Below are 20,315 nucleotides of genomic sequence, written 5' to 3'. Positions count from 1 at the left end.
AAATTCAGTAACTTAAAACAATACAAATGTGTTTTCTAGCAGTTTTGGAGGTGAGCAATCCAAAATAAGCATCACTGCACCAAAACCAAGGTATTGGCAGGACTATGCTCCTTCTGAAGGTTCTCAGAGTCAGTTTCATGCATTTTCCAGATTCTAGAGGCTGTCTGCATTTCTTGGCTTGCAGCCCCATTTTTCATCTTCAAAATCAGAAGCATAGCATCTGCCAATCTCTTTCTCAGACTCTGATCCTCCTGTCTCCTTATAAAGACCCTTGAAATTTCACTCCTGAATATAGGATAATCTCCCCATCTCAAATCCCTTTTGCCATATAAGGTAATCTATCCACAAATTCCAGGGATTAGAGCATGGACATCTTTGCATGGTCAATATTTGTCCTACCATGTCTCCTCACCTAACCACCCACTACCAAAAATTGCAATGTTTACCCACTACAGAATTTTTCATGGTGATTGGGTGTAAGCAAAAGAAATAAAATCTGGTTTTCTGAAGCAGAAAAGGAATTAATTATTGGAACAACAGCTGGAAAATAGTAGAAAGGCTGGTAAAATGGTCACAGATAGGATCCAAGGGATGGGGGCAGCCAGAAGCACAGCCAAAATCTTAGCCAGGGAAGATCTTGTGAGGACTCTGCGCCTGGCACTGTGCTCTCTGCCACTGCTTCCCTGTGCCCCAGATACTCCACTGGTGCTGCTGTTACCAGACTCTGGATATAGCTATTGCATCTACATTGGATTCTAAGTAATTTTCTGGAGCCATGTGTGAGTGGGGCTGATGAGTGAGGCTTAGGTCATCTGCTTGCAGCTACTTGCTGGCTGGGGAGGGGGTGGGATGGGGTAGGGAGAGGGTTTCTCTGTTCCACTGAGGCTACCACAGTGGGAAACCCTACCTGCCTCCTACCTCCTCTAGGATGCCCACAAAGAAGTGGGTCCTGCAGCTGGGCAACTGAAAAATGGCAAATGTCCACTAGACTGTTCAGACTAAGGAACAGGTACATGCTGGGCTTGATAGCCAGGTTGCACCTTTGAAGAATCCTGAACCACTAGGTAAAATTGGAAGCTGCCCATGCTTGTGCATAGAGTTTGCTACACTTTGATATCAGATCCTCACCTCTGTGAGATCCATGTCACTCAAGAAAATGTCTAGGTGGCTGCCATTTTTTTAACTTTTCCTTCTCTTATTCTTTCTCTTTAATGATATGACCGCCATACCCAGATTTCTTACCTTTTTCTCCCTCAACTGTAAGGAATATAAGCATGACAATAATCCCTTGAATATGTCTAGGCAAGACCTCCTATCCTTAATATACGAGGATAACATGGTAACTCATGAAATGATTCATTGTTCGACTTGTTTTTCAAGGCGTGGTAGAGTTTATTCTGACGTATCCTTTTCTCTGCCCAGGGCTTCTGGTGACTATTTGATAGTTCTGCCTACTGTCTTTTGCTTTGCCATCTGACATGGACTATAGTAAAATCTTCACCCTTGGCCCAAATAATGTTGAATTCCAACCATAAAACTAATCTGGCCTAGGACGATAGCAGGTAAATGCTGTGAAACAGTTGAGATTATTAGAATAAGGAGAATAAAAATAAAGAAATCACAAGGAGATGCTCATGTTTAAGACAAACAAGACAGGAAAAAAACCTTCACTAACTTGAAAAACACACCTTTAGTATGACTTCTCTTTCTAAAATACCTAGAAACTTCGGAAGGAAAGGTATAGAAAGGGCCCTGTGTCAGCTCTGGTCAAAGCTCTAAGATGCAGGTCTTGGTTAGTGTGGCTCTAACACCAAAACTGGCAAGGACAAAAATAAAGGTGCCTTAAAAATATCTACGCCCTTTGGCCTAACAATTCCAGTTATAGAAATCTAGCCTTAGGAAATAAGTAGAGACATGAAAAGAAGTCTGATGCACAAAATTTATTTAAAAGCTAATTATAAAATAAGAATTTGGAAACAATCTATAAGTCCAATAATAGCAATAGCTAATGCTTACTAAGCTTTAATTTGTATAAGCCATGGTACTAAGCACTTTGCATGAACTATCTCATCAAACCTCACAATGAAGCATTATTATTACTATCCAACTTGACAAATGAAGAAACTGAGTCACAAAGCAGTTAAGAAATTTGCCCAGGGCCATGCAACTCCAGGTGATGGAGCCAGGATTTGAAGTTTCATCTAAATCCAAAGCTGTTATTTGAAATCACCAAGATACACAGTTTCTCAATGGGAGAGTGATAGAATAAACACAGTATAAACATGATGAAATATTTAATTGCCAGTAGTATGATGATTGTGAACAAGTTTTAATAAAACTTTTCAATGTTCATGGTGTATTATTGAATAAAAAAACCCAGATACAACATTTAGTAAAGAGCATAATCTCCACTAGGGCATAGATATACACCGAAGACTGTTAACAAATATATTTAAAAAATGATTATTTCTAGTTTTTGAACAAATACAAAATTGTATTTTCTTTTTCATACTCTCCTATGTTTTTCAAGCATCCTGTAGTTACCATGTGTGTTTGTTACTTGTTCAGTCGTGTCTGACTCTTTGCAACCACGTGGACTGTAGGCCTCCAGGCTCCCCAGTCCATGGAATTCTCTAGGCAAGAATACTGGAGGCCATTCCCTTCTCCAGGGGATCTTCCTGACTCAAGAATTAAACCTGGGTCTCCTGCATTGCAGGCAGATTCTTTACTTTCTGAGCCACCGTAGCTTGAATAAAATAGTTGGTGTTCAGAAGAAAATAACTCTAGGCTGGAAGAGTCTAAGAATCAGCGCTCAGTGGGTTAGTCCAACCATAGGCCTTTCAGGTGGGTCCTGAGCCCTACAAGGCCAGGCAGCTCTAACACACTGGTCAGCCCCTAGGGACAATGGCTAAGTCTCAGCAGGGGAACTCTGCTTGCTGGGCTGGCTGAGCTGCCCCACCTGCAGCCATCCTGATAGAAAGTGAGATTGTTAATTAATGGGGCCAGCGACCAGCATAAATCACATGCCAGAACCAGGTAGGAATTTTTACTCTTGGATCTCTGTCTAGGTGACTTTGGACATGTCATTTATCCTTATTATGCCTTTGTTGCCTCGTCTTTAAATGAGAACAATAGTATTATCTACCTGATTGGGTTGTTGTAAGGATTAAATGAGAGAAAGCATGTAAAGTCTAGTGCATTATCTGGAATGTAATTAGTACTCAATAAATCATCACTTTAAAAGAATAACAAAACACATTTTGCCCCATGGTAGACGTGGAGGAAAAGGCTGAGGAGACTGGTTTGACATTATCCGTAAGGCACAGATGGAATACATTATTGCAAAAGTTAATTCCTTTTGAGTAGATCTGATTAAATTAAATTAACTTTGGCCCATTCTTTCAGTGGGCCAAAGAATGCAGTTATGCTTCTAGTTTTGTCCAAGAATAAGAAACTACATCTTAAAAAAAAAAATTCTCAACTCCCTATAAACACGTTCCCTTCTGTTAAGACTAGCTCTAGTGTCCAATGTCAGTGTGTATAAATTATATAAAAATTTTTACCAAATTAGAAATGATTTGGGGTTTCTGAGTATACTCAAATATGTGCTGTGAGAGTAATAACCATAATTTAATGTTCTGCTGCAGAGACAGAATTGTCTCTTTACAGACAATACCACAGACATTAAACAAATAACAAAAATACCGTGAGATTTTTTTCCAGCGTTTTAGGCAATACACTGATCATCAGAGTTGATATAAACAATGTTTTTAGTCATGGAAGCTGGATTAAGGGTTAGGGCTTTTTTTTCCCCCTTCTCTTTTATTTTTCTTTTAAAATTATTTTCTCTTTTTACAGTTATTGCTTTTATAATGAAAAATATTAAGTGTGATTTTAAAAGAAATGACCTAGCCACTTGGTGGCAGTATGCTGTGAAGAATATATAGTCTATATGACTTCATTTTAGTCCCATGCTTAAAAATTTTATCATTGACTTGATTACTTCTCTGACAATTTTGCTTATAATTGTTTTACTTCAGATACATGATTCTTTATGAAATTACCTTCTCACAATTAAGCACAGTTTTTAAATGGCTTCATTACTCTAACCTGGTCAGTTCGAAATTATGATAACAAAAGACTCTAAAGGAAGATTATGTTTCTTCTCTATTAGGGCTAATAAAGCCCTAGTAAGATATAAAAATTATTTTTAGGTGATTCAAATTAATAACTTATGTTTCATTGCCAAATAACCACCTGTAGTTTATGCAACAGAATTATATTAACCTGTGTTTAAAAGCTAGCAACATTATATATTATTTTTAAATAAAATGCTAATTCAAAAATAATAAAAATGAAAATAATCCAGCAACATATGCTATAAACCTATGATTCTGCCAAACTAAAAGTTGTATTACATTTTAATGTAATTTTTTTTTTTAACTAGATGAATAATATTGGCTGTTGGCCATTGGTGATGGAACCACACACTCAGGGGAAAAAAAGAGATTTACAGAAGCACTGAGGAGCCAAAAAGAGTTTCTGATTTGTCACAATTCAGAGTAGGGCTTCCCAAGAGGCACTAGTGGTAAAGAACCCACCTGCCGATGCAGGAGACATAAAAAGACGATAGTTCGATCCCTGGGTTGGGAAGATCACCTGGAGGAGGACACATCAATCCACTCCAGTATTCTTGCCTGGAGAATCCCATGGACAGAGGAGCCTGGCGGACTACAGTCCATAGGGTCGCACAGAGTCAGACACGACGGAAGCGACTGAGCATGCAGCATGCACAGTTCAGAGTGAAACATTTCCCTCTTGCTGGGGAGAAGCGAGATAAAAACACAAGAAAGAACTTTTGGCTTTTCTGATGTTTTCATCTCCTAAAATTCCCTACCCATGGGTCTTAGAAAACTCCTCTTCAGTTGAGCCTGTGTTTACAACCAGATCAGCCTTTTATAATCATTTCCAAAGACCCATAGGGACCTTTTTATTGGAACTCTGTGATATTTTTGTCAAAAAGAGTTGCCCCAGCCACATAGCTTGTTATAAAAGCCTGTGGTATCCCTGTAGCAGTTAAGGACATCTCAAGTTGTGATCTCTCCCTGACCCCCACTGTAATTCTTTTGAAAGAAGAATTTGAACACTAAAATCAGAATGACTGAATACACAGGATTTGAGGCCCTCTTGGGGATCCAGAGCTTAGAACCACTTTCAGGAACATCTTCCATCAACTGGGAGAATCGTGTCCTTGAAATCACCTCTGGAAGCTTTTAATTATCAGGAGGGAGGAGGTGGATGAGGAAGCTCCAGGACTCTTGAGTTCAGACTGAAAATGAGTTAGCTGTCAAGGAAGCTAGATGACCCCACCCTGGTCAGAAGCTTTCATTAGCAATGTTCTGAGAGCCTTTATGAGTAGACAGGGCTGGCCAGGATCCTTGGCAGCGGGGAAGGAGCAGAGGGAAGTCATTAATGGCATTCCACCCTTATGTTATAACTTCAAAGTGTCTGCTAATCAAAACTGGGTTTCTTATATGGAGCCAAGATGTTGTTTGCCAACAGCATCTTGAAGATTATGCAAAGGCAAAAGTGTCACATCTTGGAGGCGCTTAAGGAAACCTGAACCTTATTGCATCACCTATTGGAAGGAATCAAGTAGAGACCGGTTGGGCATTTTCTTCTGGGTCAGTGAATGAAATAAAGCTCCTTGGTATTTGTTGCCTAGAAGTCTCATAAAATTAGTGGACACATCTTGAAGTCTTACAAACTCCAGGTAGTTTTTATCGTCCTTTGAATGTTTCCTCCTTTGGGATTTATCCAATTTAATGAAAAGAAGAAAAGATACACATACTAGAAGGCTTTTACTCCATCTTTCCAGTCTATTAAAGTTAGTGGTTTACTTTATTCATCTCCAAACAAGTAAAGAAACTCTCTTAGGAAACTGGGTAACCTGAGTGCAAAGAATGAAAAGCTTACACTATTTTTTTTTTGTTTAAGTTCCTCAGGTCACAATGAAATCATTCCAACATGATACTCAGAATTCTGGACTTCTAATTGCTTCCATCTTTAAAAAACACCTTACTTCTGGTAAGAAAATCCTGCTTAGGTTTGTTGAGTAGTCTTAGCAATCATTCATTTGAATGCTCCATATTGAAAAATCACATGTTAAACATAAGTTCTTGAGAGTAAGATATGCCACATGATTTACATAGGAAAATAACCAACAAAAATCTGCTTAAAATTGATTTTAAGGTGTGTTTTAAGTAGATTCTGCCGGCTTTTGCTCTGGGTTAGAAACATGTTCATTTCAATTGGTACTGGGGCTCAAGACCTCAAAAATTCTTCCTAAAAATATCATTATTTAAGTGTTTACCTTGTGCTAAAAGTTTCATGTACTTCATCTTTTTCAATCTTCAAAATAACTTCTTGAGGTAAGTGTTATGAGTCTATTTTACAGATGGGAAAACTGGAACTCAGAGACATTGAGGAACTTGTTTGGACTGAAATTCAAATCCGATTTTCCAAATCCTAACGTCTATTGTGCTCCTTCTCTTACACAAACCAGCTCCCACTTTATTTGTTAGTATGACTAGGTATTTTCCATTGATGAGCACACCAAAATGTTTTAGGCATAAAAAGATATGAGATCAGGTTGTGGAGCATTTATTTCCTTGCACAGAAATATGGCAGGAACAGTATAAAAACTTTTGCAGGTGATATTGATGTTCTTTGGACTTTTATTTATTTATTAAAAAAATATTCTGTGTTGCCAGGCACATATTCTATGTGCCAGTCACTATTTTGAGTATTGGGGAATCGGCAGTGAAAAAAATGAACAAAGCCCGTCTTCATGAAGTTTCTTTTCTAGATAGATGAATGTGTGTTGGGAGGAGGTAGACAACAAACAAAACAAGCAAAGTAAGGTGGCAGTAAGCGTTATGAAAATGAAGCAATGTAAGGGTACTCTAAATTTTGTATTGTGTGAATCAATTATGAGCCAAGTGCTTAGGTTCAGAAAAGATCCCTAATTACAGATGCCTACACAGACCAGCACCTTGGTATTGCTGTGGGAACTGTGGAGGCTAGGAACTCATGGATGCTCTATTAGGTAGACATCATTTCACAGAAGAGGAAACTTGAGCTTTGGCAAGTTCATTATTTATGCTCTGAGGTTACAGAGCTGATAAATGGCAGTATCTAATTGGAACCCGGGTATCTCGGCTTGTACTTTTGGTCACTCTGCTCTACTCCTCACACTCCTTTACCTGATCCCATGTTAACTTAGGGATTCTCCATCATCTTCTAGGCTCTAATGTCTGGCAGTCAGTCCTCCCATTAGTGGCTTGAAATTCTCAGCAGCAGTATTTTAGTCCTAGGAAAACACTAACTCCATACCCCACAGAGACTAGGAGTGAACTAAGCCACATTGACCCCAGCCTACCAGATGGCTTTAAGAGAGGGGCTGGACAGCCTGGAGACCCCCAAGTGTATGTTAGGTGCAGCTGGGAAATAACTAGAGTAGGGCCAATTCAGTGCCTGTCATGTAGTAAGTATCTGATAAACATTTGTCAAAAGGAAGAAGGAGGATGGAAGGAGACAATACACAGCATGGCTTAGATACAACTCCCATATGACAAATCATGTCTCAATTACAGTCTACATTTGAAAACAGAAAATAGGGTTTTTCATGTACTAGGGGGAAAATGCAGAGAAGGCAATGGCAACCCACTCCAGCACTCTTGTCTGGAAAATCCCATGGACAGAGGAGCCTGGTAGGCTGCAGTCCATGCAGTCGCTAAAAGTCGGACGTGACTGAGCGACTTCACTTTCACCTTTTTTCACTTTCGTGCATTGGAGAGGGAAATGGCAACCCACTCCAGTGTTCTTGCCTGAAGAATCCCAGGGATGGGGGAGCCTGGTGGATTGCTGGCTATGGGGTCACATAGGGTTGGACATGACTGAAGTCACTTAGCAGCAGCAGCAGCAGGGAGAAAATGTGATGGGCCTGGCAGGTAATACATGTTGAATATATTATTTATTTAAATATTTCAGGTGATTAATCCTACTTCAAAGTTCAAAAGAAGCATTGTTTCTAAAATAAAATATCAGTGCAAAATATAAGACAATTTGAATTTCTCTCTTATATATTGCTCTAAGTAGAGTCCCCTTTTTCAGCAGGAAGAAATTCATGCACAATAAATTTTGAAGAATGGTGACAAACTGTACATAACTTCGGTCTTGTACAAAAGGTTAAACAAACCAAAAAAACCCCTCAGTTGTGATTGTGGCCAGCTTTAGCCTCTGTCACAAGCAATTGGGAATTCTCACTTGTGTCAGGCAAACCAAATGAGGTTCATCACTACACTTTTTTACATATAAAATATGCAAGCACAAGCTCATTACAAAATGTCTAACACTGACCACATTTGCCAGAGACTCACTGACCTCAGAAACCCACTCACCTCAGATCCATGGAACCCAATCTTCTCAAACAAAAGATATTGTTGTGCAGTTTGGAATGGCAGTCACTTTACAGCCCAAGGTGAAGGTTAATTTTATTTCTTCTTCCTGTTTCCGTTGAGATTAATGACCTTCACTTGGTACAGAAAGAGAGAACAGTGATTCTGGTATCACATGTTGTTGTTCAGTCATGTCCGATTCTTTGTAACCCCGTGGACTGCAGCATTCCAGGCCTCCTTGTCCCTCACCATCTCCAGAAGTCTGCTCAAAATCATGTCTATTGAGTCAATGATGCCATCCAACCATCTTATCCTCTGTCACACACTTCTCCGCCTGCCTTCAATCTTTCCCAACATCAGGGTCTTTTCCAATAAGTCAGTTCTTCACATCAGGTAGCCAAGATGGAAATTATAGCTAAAATTATTTTTCTTTCCTTTCAGACAACGGGAAACAAGACATTGGACTTTTATTGGGAATGGTCTTCTTTGCTGTTATGCTGTCAGTTCTATCTTTGTTTGGGATATTTAACAGATCGCTTCGAACTGGGTAGGTTTTTGTTGAATTTGTTTTCTCATTTAGACCATATATTTGTACCATCAAAATAGAGTCAACTATGTGATTTATTTTAAAAATTCATCAACACTTTTTGAGAAAAAGGCAAAATAAAAGGAACAGTATTTAATGAGTATGCATCCATGCCAAAAAGTGAAAGTGAAAGTCGCTCAGTTGTGTCCAACACTTTGGGACCCCAAGGACTATACAGTCCATGAAATTCTCCAGGCCAGAATATTGGAGTGGGTAGCCTTTCCCTTCTTCAGGGGATCTTCCCAACCCACGGATCAAACACAGGTCTTCTGCATTGCAGGCAGGTTCTTTACCAGCTGAGCCACAAAAGAAAACCGAGAATACTGGAGTGGGTAGCCTATCCCTTCTACAGGGGATCTTTGGCACCCAGGAATCAGACTGGGGCCCCCTGCATTGCAGGTGGATTCTTTACCAACTGAGCATCAGGGAATCTATCCATACCAAACTCTTTACAAATGTCATTCATTTAATCCTTGCAACGATACTGCCAGAAAAGCTGAGTGACCTATTTTACAGATGATTTAGATGAGGTGTAGAGAGGTTAAGTGCTCAAACCAAGGTCACCAAACACTAAGCCAGGAGTCCAGAGGCAGCTGATATCTAAGCCCATGTTCTTTCTCTCCCTATGCAGTCTTCTCAATGTGCCTCAAGTCTGTCTGCTGTGCCACAGTCATGTCCGATTCCTTGTGACCCCATGAATTGCAGCACACCAGGCCTCCCTGTCCATCACCAACTCCTGGAGTTCACTCAAACTCACGTCCATTGAGTCAGTGATGCCATCCAGCCATCTCATCCTCTGTCGTCCACTTCTCCTCCTACCCCCAATCCCTCCCAGCATCAGAGTCTTTTCCAGTGAGTCAACTCTTTGCATGAGGTGGCCAAAGTACTGGAGTTTCAGCTTTAGCATCATTCCTTCCAAAGAAATCCCAGAGCTGATCTCCTTCAGAATGTACTGGTTGAATCTCCTTGCAGTCCAAGGGACTCTCAAGAGTCTTCTGCAACACCACAGTTCAAAAGCATCAATTCTTCAGCGCTCAGCTTTTATCACAGTCTAACTCTCACATCCATACATGACCACTGGAAAAACCATAGCCTAGACTAGATGAACCTTTGTGGCAAAGTAATGTTTCTGCTTTTGAATATGCTATCTAGGTTGGTCATAACTTTTCTTCCAAGGAGTAAGCATCTTTTAATTTCATGGCTGCAGTCACCACCTACAGTGATTTTGGAGCCCCAAAAAAACAAAGTCTGACACTGTTTCCACTGTTTCCCCATGTATTTCCCATGAAGTGATGGGACCAGATGCCATGATCTTCGTTTTCTGAATGTTGAGCTTTAAGCCAATTTTTTCACTCTCCTCTTTCACTTTCATCAAAAGGCTTTGTAGTTCCTCTTCACTTTCTGCCTCAAGGGTGGTGTCATCTGCATATCTGAGGTGCTTCAGGTTCTACCCAAATAAATCCCCTGAATCAGTCTGAAGAGAAGTGTGGCAGTGTCTGAATTCATCACTTTGAACCAATTGTGTTAGTGTTTTAGCAGCCCCATTGCCCATTTTCCTTCAGTTCATTTCAGTTCAGTTCAGTCACTTAGTCGTGTCCAACTCTTTGCAACCCCATGGACTGCAGATGCCAGGCCTTCCTGTCCATCACCAACTTCCGGAGTTTATCAAACTCATGTCCATTGAGTCAGTGACGCCATCCAACCATCTCATCCTCTGTCATCCCCTTCTCCTCCTGCCTTCAATCTTTCCCAGCATCAAGGTCTTTTCAAATGAGTCAGCTCTTCGCATCAGGTGGCCAAAGTATTGGAGTTTCAGCTTTAACATCAGTCCTTCCAATGAACACCCAGGACTGATTTCCTTTAGGATGGACTCGTTGGATCTCCTTGCAGTCCAAGGGACTCTCAAGAGTCTTCTCCAACATCACAGTTCAAAAACATCAGTTCTTTGGCGCTCAGCTTTCTTCACAGTCCAACTCTCACATCCATACATGACTAACGGAAAAACCATAGCCTTGACTAGATGGACTTTGTGGACAAAGTAATGTCTCTGCTTTTTAATATGCTGTCTAGGTTGGTCATAACTTTTCTTCCAAGGAGTAAGTGTCTTTTAATTTCATGGCTGCAATCACCATCTGCAGTGATTTTGAAGCCCCTCAAAATAAAGTCAGCCACTGTTTCCACTGTTTCCCCATCTATTTGCCATGAAGTGATGGGACCGGATGCCATGATCTTAGTTTTCTGAATGTTGAGCTTTAAGCCAACTTTTTCACTCTCCTCTTTCACTTTCATCAAGAGGCTCTTTAGTTCCTCTTTACTTTCTGCCATAAGAGTGGTGTCATCTGCATCAGTTCAGTCACTCAGTTGTGTCTGACTCTTTGTGACCACAAGAATTGCAGCACGCCAGGCCTCCCTGTCCATCACCAACTCCCGGAGTTCACTCAAACTCATATCCATCTAGCTGGTGATGCCATCCAGCCATCTCATATCTGGGGTTTTTGATATTTCTCCTGGCAATCTTGATTCCAGCTTGTGCTTCCTCCAGCCCAGCATTTCTCATGATGTACTCTGCATATAAGTTAAATAAGCAGGGTGACAATATTTAGCCTTGATATACTCCTTTTCCTATTTGGAACCAGTCTGTTGTTCCATGTCCAGTTCTAACTGTTGCTTCCTGACCTGCATACAGCTTTTTTCAAGAGGCAGGTAAGGTAGTCTGGTATTCCCATCTCTTTCAGAATTTTCCACAGTTTATTGTGATCCACACAGTCAACGGCTTTCGCATAGTCAATAAAGCAGAAATAGATGTTTTTCTGGAACTCTCTTGCTTTTTCGATGATCCAGCAGATGTTGGCAATTTGATCTCTGGTTCCTCTGCCTTTTCTAGATCCTGTTTAAACATCTGGAATTTCACGGTTCGTGTATCACTGAACCCTGGCTTGGTGAATTTTGAGCATTACTTTACTAGCGTGTGAGATGAGTGCAATTGTGTGGTAATTTGAGCATTCTTTGGCATTGCCTTTCTTTGGGATTGGAATGAAAACTGACCTTTTCCAGTCCTGTGGCCACTGCTGAGTTTCCCAATATTGCTTACATATTGAGTGCAGCACTTTCACAGTATCATCTTTTAGGATTTGAAATAGCTCAACTGAAATTCCATCACCTCCACTGGCTTTCTTCATAGTGATGCTTCCTAAGGCCCACTTGACTTCACATTCCAGGATGTCTGGCTCTAGGTGAGTGTGAGTGATCATGCCATCATGATTATCTGGGTCGTGAAGGTCTTTTTTGTACAGTTCTTCTTTGTATTTGTGCCACCTCTTTTTAATATCTTCTGCTTTTCTTAGGTCCCTACCATTTCTGTCCTTTATTGTGCCCATCTTTGCATGAAATGTTCCCTTGGCATCTCTAATTTTCTTGAAGAGATCTCTAGTCTTTCCCATTCTATTGTTTTCCTCTATTTCTTTGCAATGGTCGCTGAGGAAGGCTTTTTTTTAAATCTCTCCTTGCTATTCTTTGGAACTGTGCATTCAAATGGGAATATCTTTCCATTTCTCCTTTGCTTTTCACTTCTCTTCTTTTCATAGCTATTTGTAAAGCCTCCTCAGACATCCATTTTACTTTTTTGCATTTCTTTTTCTTGGGGATGGTCTTGATTCCTGTCTCCTGTACAATGTCTTGAACCTCCATCCATAGTTCATCAGGCACTCTATCTAACAGATCTAGTCCCTTAAATCTATTTCTCACTTCTACTGTATAGTCATAATGGATTTGATTTAGGTCATACCTGAACGGTCTAATGGTTTTCCCCACTTTCTTCAATTTCAGTCTGAATTTGGCAATAAGGAGTTCATGATCTGAGCCACAGTCTGCTCCTGGTCTTGTTTTTGCTGACTGTATAGAGCTTCTCCATCATTGGCTGCAAAGAATATAATCAATCTGATTTTGGTGTTGACCATCTGGTGATGTCCATGTGTAGAGTCTTCTCTTGTGTTGTTGGAAAAGGGTGTTTGCTCTGACCAGTGCATTCTCTTGGCAGAATGCTATTAGTCTTTTCCCTGCTTCATTCTGTACTGCAAGGCCAAATTTGCCTGTTACTCCAGGTGTTTCTTGGCTTCTTACTTTTGCATTCCAGTCCCCTATAATGAAAAGGATATCTTTTAGGGGTGTTAGTTCTAAAAGGTCTTGTAGGTCTTCATAGAACTATTCAACTTCAGCTTCTGCAGCATTACTCGTTGGGGCATGGACTTGGATTACCGTGATATTGAATGAATTTTTTTTCTCACTGTATCAGCATGCTGTATAAAAACTTTTCTACAGTATCATGAACTTACCAATTTGTTCTAATTTTAGGTATGCTAAAGGAATATGAAACAGTAAAGGAAACTGAACCATAAAACGTATAAATATATGTAAAGAAACTACTTTATGCTACAGTTCAAGGTCAAGTTGAGCTAGCAGAGTCTGTGCAGCCATTTTGATTGTTAATTAGTTGAAGTTCTTACAGAAGCTGCATAAGCAGATAAGCAAGCCTGATTTGTGTGGTGCATTGTTAACATGTGCCAGAGCTCACTGTAGTCTCTTCTAAGCCCAAGCTAAACTCCCAAAACAACCTCTTTGCTCAAAGCAACGTTTACATAAATGTAGAAAGTGCTTTCACTACAGTGGCAGTGCCAAGGGGTAGCTTTGGAGGAAAAGTGGAGTGTTTATGGCTTCTCCCTCTTCCTTCTGTCACACAACCCCAGAGATACTTAATAAGTACACAAGTGAAGTAAAAACTGGTATTTTCTCCGTGCCATACAATGCTCCTACTCTGACCACATAAGGAAAGTTTGTGGCTACCACTCTCTGTCAACTTTATTTAGAATCATTACAATTAGAGGAGCTCAAATATTATAGTTTTCTTATATGACATTCTCTTCTTTAATATTTCTTTATGGTTATGCTCCCCTTGGAAAGTTTTACATTTATCCCTTAAGTTTTACAAACTTTTCCACACGAACATCTCCACTTATAATGCTTTGCCATATTTAACGCGTGTATAGTTTCACTTCCTGGGTGGTTCTCCCGCTTATCTTGAATCTAGCGTGAGTGCTTTGGAATGTTCCGACTCCTTGGAGTAGAGGAAAATATGGAGAAGAGGAAAATCTGAAAAGATACTGAATCAACTTCCCATATAAGTTTTAAAGAGATGGAAATCTTAGTTCCTGCATTGGAAATTTTAATTTTTATTATGCATTCTATTCTAGTTTATTTCCTAATCTCCAAGATGATTGCCTGCACCAGTCCTCCAGTAAGATACTTATTCTGTCATTTTTTGTTTTTTAGAATTAAAAGAAGAATCTTATTGCTAATACCAAAATGGCTCTATGAAGATATTCCTAAATTGGAAAACAGTAAAGTTGTGAAAATACTTCAGGTAACCAAACACCATTAAGTACAAACTAAATGGCAGCGGAGACCAAGAGCACAGTCCAATAGTTAAAGTAGAATTTCCATTCAAATAAATAAATGTGTGTGCATATTTGCACAACTGTATAAACATATGCAGAAATAAAACTGTACATATTTCAGATAATACTTAAGAGAGATGAGAGAATGGGTTAGGGGAAGGAAAGAGAGATGGAAGAGAGAAGCAATCCTATTCAAAAGAGAAAAGTGAAGAAGAAGATTGTAAGCCAGGTGCCAGAGCTACTTGGTGGCCAAACAATTGGTAGGTGTCTCCAGAGATCAAAGGGACAGGGAATAAAATCTCAATAGAAGGAGCCTCAGAGACACAAAGGGGCTTCTGTTTTACATGAGTTGGAGAAGCAGGTGGAGCCCAAAGAAGACACTACTTTGCTCCTAAGACCCAGTGGACTTCAAGAAGATGGATGTGAGGAGACTGTGGCAGATGGTGTCACCAGGGGTAGACCAGGTCTCCAGTTCAGGAAAGAATAGAAGGTTGTCCTAGGAAGATCCTGAGGCAAGAGGGGATCTTGCAGGTTTTGAAGGAGCAGCTGCTGGTTATGAAGGAGAGGAAAGAATCTGCTATGTGTGCTCTTATACTTTTTGGCTCTCTGGCCTGGCTGTCAAGGGGCTCAAAACTCAGTTAATTGGACAGACACATCATCTAAGCACTGAAATGCAGCAATGTAGTATAGTGAAAGAAATGAGGCAAAACCTGATGAGAATGTAGAGGAACTATATTAAGAGATGGGAAGGAGTTGCTCAGGAGAGACAGAGAACATTCAAAATAGGGAGGCTACATGAGCAAAGGTACAGAGGTGAGAAGAGCCTGCTGGGTGTGGCTTTGTGGAAACATTTGATGTGAGGAGCGGCTGGAATAATGGGGGAATGCAGAGTGGTTACACAGCGTCAGACATGACTGAAGTGACTAAGCACTGCTCGCAGAGTGGGATCAGGGCACAGGAGGCCTTGTCATGGAACTCAGACTTCATTCTGCCAGCCAACAGTTTTCAAGCTTAAATTTATTTTTAGCCTAGGGACCCTCTGCTCAACTGATGTTGAAGTAGACAAGTATTGTAAAACAAGTAAAAGTGGCTCTATCTGGAGATCTAGTGAGCCCACTAATCAACTCCTTTCAGAGCCCCAGATGAGTTCTTAAGGCAATAGTTCTCAGCCTTGATTGCACTTTAGAATCCTGATTCCCAGGCCACAATCTTTGGGGGGAGGCCAGGATCTTTGGGTGGAGGGCTGATGTGGGGAGAGCCAGGTGTCAGCATCTTCGAAGTTTCCCATGTGAATCCACTATACAGCCAGTGTTGAAAACACTGTTAAAGGTTTGAAAACTACTGTGAGAAATTAGCATTGTGAGGGGTGGGCAAAGTGTCAAGAAGCAAGAAGTCCTCAGTGCTGACTTTGTAGAGGGCTTATAAGGAGTGTAATGTGCCTATGGAAAATGACAAGAAGCGAGTCACTGGTGGTCCATCCAGGGGTTCAGTTAGAAGTGAATAGAAGATAAAGAAATGGGGATGGATGTGGAGACATCTTTTGATGAGTGTAGACTGGAAGAGAAGTAAGAAAGGGGCTATGCTGACACATGGTCAAATGCTCTCAGTACTGATGGTACTGATGCAACCTATGTATAACAATAGCTTCAGAGCAGTATGGACTCAGAATTGTATTTGTACTAAATTGGGTGGGCTTGAGAAGACTAGTATGGGGTGGCAGAGGTGGGATCAAGCAAGACTATGAAGGGTTGAGGAGGAAAGGCCTACCATGAGCAGGAGGAGGGATCCTTATCACTGGATACTTAAAGGAAAGAGTGTGGACATGGTTGACTCTAAAGGAGGTAATGTTGTACATAATGGAGGGGTGGTCTGGAATAACTGAACCCATACATAGAATAAAGTAAATAGTTAACAACTGGCTGAAGGTCAAGTACACAGTCAGTAAACTACAGCTGCTAAATCCTGTGGTCTTGATATTCATTCCACTTAGTCATTCTGTCTTGTTCCCCCACTAGTTATCCTGGGGAACTGGGACCATTCTGTGGCTCAGACAATTGTCCCTGACCTCACTGTGATCAGATTCTTCTCTTCCTTTAGTGTCCTCACTCTGGAATAGTCCTTGCTTTGTGTCCTTCATTGTGGTCTGACCCCTATGTACTTCTCCATTCAGCTGCCAACCTGAAGAGGGGAAAAAACCTCCTTCCTCTTGGTTTACTATAGCAAATCTACTTCCTTTGATTACATCTGATCCATGACTCTATGTCTGCCCTTCCCAACACAAACCTAGCAAAGGCCCTGGGGAGGCTGAGTTGAAAAAATTTTAATGATATTTCACTCTGCTTTATTCAAGGTCTTCATTTTGCCAAGCTTCCCTCCCATCCTGAGCTCTTGGAATTAGAAAAGAACCTTAAGATTTCCTTCAGATGAGGTTTTGCTTTCTGCCAAAAGACTAAGAAGTGGTAGTCTAGTCAGTTCAGGACACTCAATAGAATACCACACTGGGGAGCTTAAGTGGGAAGTCCAAGATCAAGACACAAGCAGATGTGGTTCCAGTGAGAGTTCTCTTACAGACAGCTGTCTTCTTGCTATAGCCTCAGATGGCAAACTAAGACATCAGCTTTCTCGTGTCTCTTCTTATGAGAATAATAATCCTATTTATGAGGGCTCCACTCTCATGACCTAATTACCTCCCAAAGGTCCCACCTCCTAATATCATCCCAGGGCATCAACATATGAATTTTGGAGGGACTCAAACATTCCACCATAGTGGGCAGCTATAATTTTATAACTGTGTTGGGTGGGAGTTACTTGCCCCAGGAAGCCAGCCATCAGGTGGAAGGCCATGAGCCCTTCTCTTACCAGAAAAGTCATCAGGCTTTTATACAAATAAAAATTATCTTCACCCACCCTCCTGACTGATCACCACAGACATGTCTGAATTGTCAAAGCATTTACCACAGCTTTATTCTCAAATGGAAGCAAAACAGGATTTTCTGTACCCTTTTCAGTTCAGTTCAGTCGCTCAGTCATGTCCAAAACTTTGCGACCCCATGGACTGCAGCACGCCAGGCCTCCCTGTCCATTGCCAACTCCCGTTTACTCAAACGCATGTCCATTGAGTCGATGATGCCATCCAACCATCTCATCCTCTGTTGCCCCCTTCTCCTCCTGCCTTCAATCTTTCCCAGCATCAGGGTCTTTTCAAATGAGTCAGTTCTTCGCATCAGGTGGCTTTCATTTAAGCAACAAAGTATTTTCTTCTAGTAAAGCTCTATAATATTATAAAATATTCCAAAATTTTAAAAGGCACTGAGATAATATGCAAGCTAACAAGCAAAAGGCTTCTTTCTCTTTAAAATTCATAAAGAAAGACACGTGCTTACAACATAGATTATCTTTATTACTCCTTTCCTTCAATCCCTTCCTGGGAGAATTTAACAAACCTTTGGAATGGAGCAGAGTAACAAAAGTAGGAAATCATATGAGAAGAGAAACACTATGAAGAAAAGCAAAGGGGAAAGGAAAGTTGAGGGAAAGCAAAATTCTAGTCCTTATTTATCCAGTTTGCTACTTTAAATGTCTTTTGTGAAATAAAAGTGTCTTTTCTTCCTAGGAAAAAAATGAATTTATGAATAACAATTCCAGCGAACAGGTCCTATATGTTGATCCGGTGATTACAGAGATAGAAATCATTCTCCCAGAAGAAAAACCCATGGGCTATGAGAAAGAAAACAATACAGGATGCCTGGAGAGAAAAGAAAGCCTGGAGAAGTCACTACTCACCAACACTACAGTTGTATATATTCCTGATCTCAACACTGGGTATAAACCCCAGATTTCAAGTTTTCTCCCTGGGGGAAACCATCTCAGGAATGATGATGAAACAGCTTCCTCAATTCTGGAACCACCAGCTGATTCCTTAAACTTGGGAAACAATGCCAGGTTTAAAAAATATCCTGATTTTGCTTTTTCTGTCTCAAGTACAAATTCACTAAGCAACACACTATTTCTTGAAGAATTAAGCCTCATTTTAAATCAAGGAGAATGCAGTCCTCCGGACATGCAAAACTCAATAGAAGGGGAAACTGCCATGCTTCTGGAAGATGCATTACTGAATGAAACTATTCCAGAACAAACCCTGCTGCCTGATGAATTTGTCTCCTGTTTGGGGAGCATGAACAAAGAGTTGCCATCTATTAATTCTTACTTTCCACAAAATATTTTGGAAAGCCACTTCAATCGATTTCACTCTTAGAAAAGTAGATTTGTGTAGTCAAAACCTGCCTTGAAATCTGAAGAGGGCTCTCTCTCTCAACACAAATTTAATTCTGCCCAACTTTTTTTATTAGGTAATTAAGATCCAAAGATGAAACATACTTCATGGCCACAAAAGCGGCAGAAATATTAGAGAAGACTTCTATATTTTTAAAAATGTTTCAACTATATCAAATTTTCCTCATTGCAAGGCACTAATCAGATCTCTGTATGAAGGATAAATAATGCAAAATACATGGTAATGAAATAAATGCTGAAAATAGTTTTTAAAATTGAGCTATTACTATTTGCTTACAAGAGGAAAAACAAGTTTAACTTTCATTTTATTACTTAGTAGATAAAAATATAGCCCATAAACAGCAAAACAAGTAAGGGATGGAAACAGAGGAACAATTAATTACATGTTTACTGTGTTGTTTTTTTCCTATTACTTTCTATTCAGGTATTAAGAATGTGACCTTCCTTGTTTTGATTTTGGACTGAGAGTTGTAAACAGTGATGTGTGGAAATCATGAGGTGGTTGTCTTCATTCTAGTTACGAGTGATGACGTTGTTCTTCTGTGTAGCTGATGTGTTAATTACACTGCAATAGACTTATTGAGGTAGAAGAAGCAGGATCAACAAGGTGTAATTATTTCTTTTGTATTGGATGTCTGTCAGAAAATTATTGTAAACACAGGTGTGTTTCCAAATCTGGGCTGGCAATACTTGCTACACCTGTCACTGCCCCATAGTCCATGTCTCCTATAAACACCATTAGCACATCACTACGTGCCTTGCTGCTGGCCCTAAGGGGACCTCAGAATTCTCTCAACACAGGACTCCTGATGACCACAGCCAATAAGGGCTGGGGTTGGAGGCGAGCTCTCTGCCAACCAGGTCGACATTGGAAGTGGCTAATCTTAAAAACACAAAATGCATATTTTTAAGCTGAGAAATGGTAACCAGCAGACTTTTCTATTATGATTAATTTTTACATCAAGGGGAAATTTTTTCTAATGATCAGAGCCATTTGAAAATTGAGCAGATTACCGATTGAATTTTTCTTCCTCTTCTAACAGTTGTCAATGATAATTTATATTCAGATTAAATAGTTTAATTTCACTGTGCTGTAGCTGCTGCTAAGTCACTTCAGTTGTGTCTGACCCTGTGCGACCCCATAGACAGCAGTCCACCAGGCTCCCCCGTCCTTGGGATTCTCCAGGCAAGAACACTGGAGTGGGTTGCCATTTCCTTCTCCAGTGCATGAAAGTGAGAAGTGAAAGTGAAGTCGCTCAGTCGTGCCCGACTCTTAGAGACCCCATGGACTGCTGCCTACCAGGCTCCTCCGTCTATGGGATTTTCCAGGCAAGAGTACTGGAGTGGACTGCCATTGCCTTCTCCTTAATTTTACTGTACCAAAGCAGTTAATCAAAAAAGAACCAGTGTTCAGCATATTGAGCAAGCTAGTGTGTTTTGTCTTGGCTTTTGAAAAAAACAAAACCCAAAGTAGTTTTGTCATTAGATGTCCCCATGAGGAGGATGACCAAATATCCTGGTTTATCC

At 40.4% G+C, this 20,315-nt stretch overlaps 1 protein-coding gene across 1 annotated transcript in view; it reads left to right on the top strand.

The window, feature by feature from the left end:
- IL23R (interleukin 23 receptor) overlaps positions 1-18,750 on the top strand; it is a 61,213-nt gene extending 42,463 nt beyond the window's left edge. The window contains exons 7-10 of the mRNA XM_068966136.1: positions 5,998-6,087; positions 8,901-9,006; positions 14,371-14,461; positions 18,109-18,750. Coding sequence (XP_068822237.1) covers positions 5,998-6,087; positions 8,901-9,006; positions 14,371-14,461; positions 18,109-18,750 — 929 coding nt within the window. The remainder of the gene's footprint in view (positions 1-5,997; positions 6,088-8,900; positions 9,007-14,370; positions 14,462-18,108) is intronic.
- Positions 18,751-20,315: the final 1,565 nt, after the last annotated feature.

This window comes from Capricornis sumatraensis, chromosome 2, assembly GCF_032405125.1.
Source record: "Capricornis sumatraensis isolate serow.1 chromosome 2, serow.2, whole genome shotgun sequence".
Classification (NCBI taxonomy): Eukaryota; Metazoa; Chordata; class Mammalia; order Artiodactyla; family Bovidae; genus Capricornis; species Capricornis sumatraensis.
This window is presented reverse-complemented; position numbering and strand designations above follow the sequence as displayed.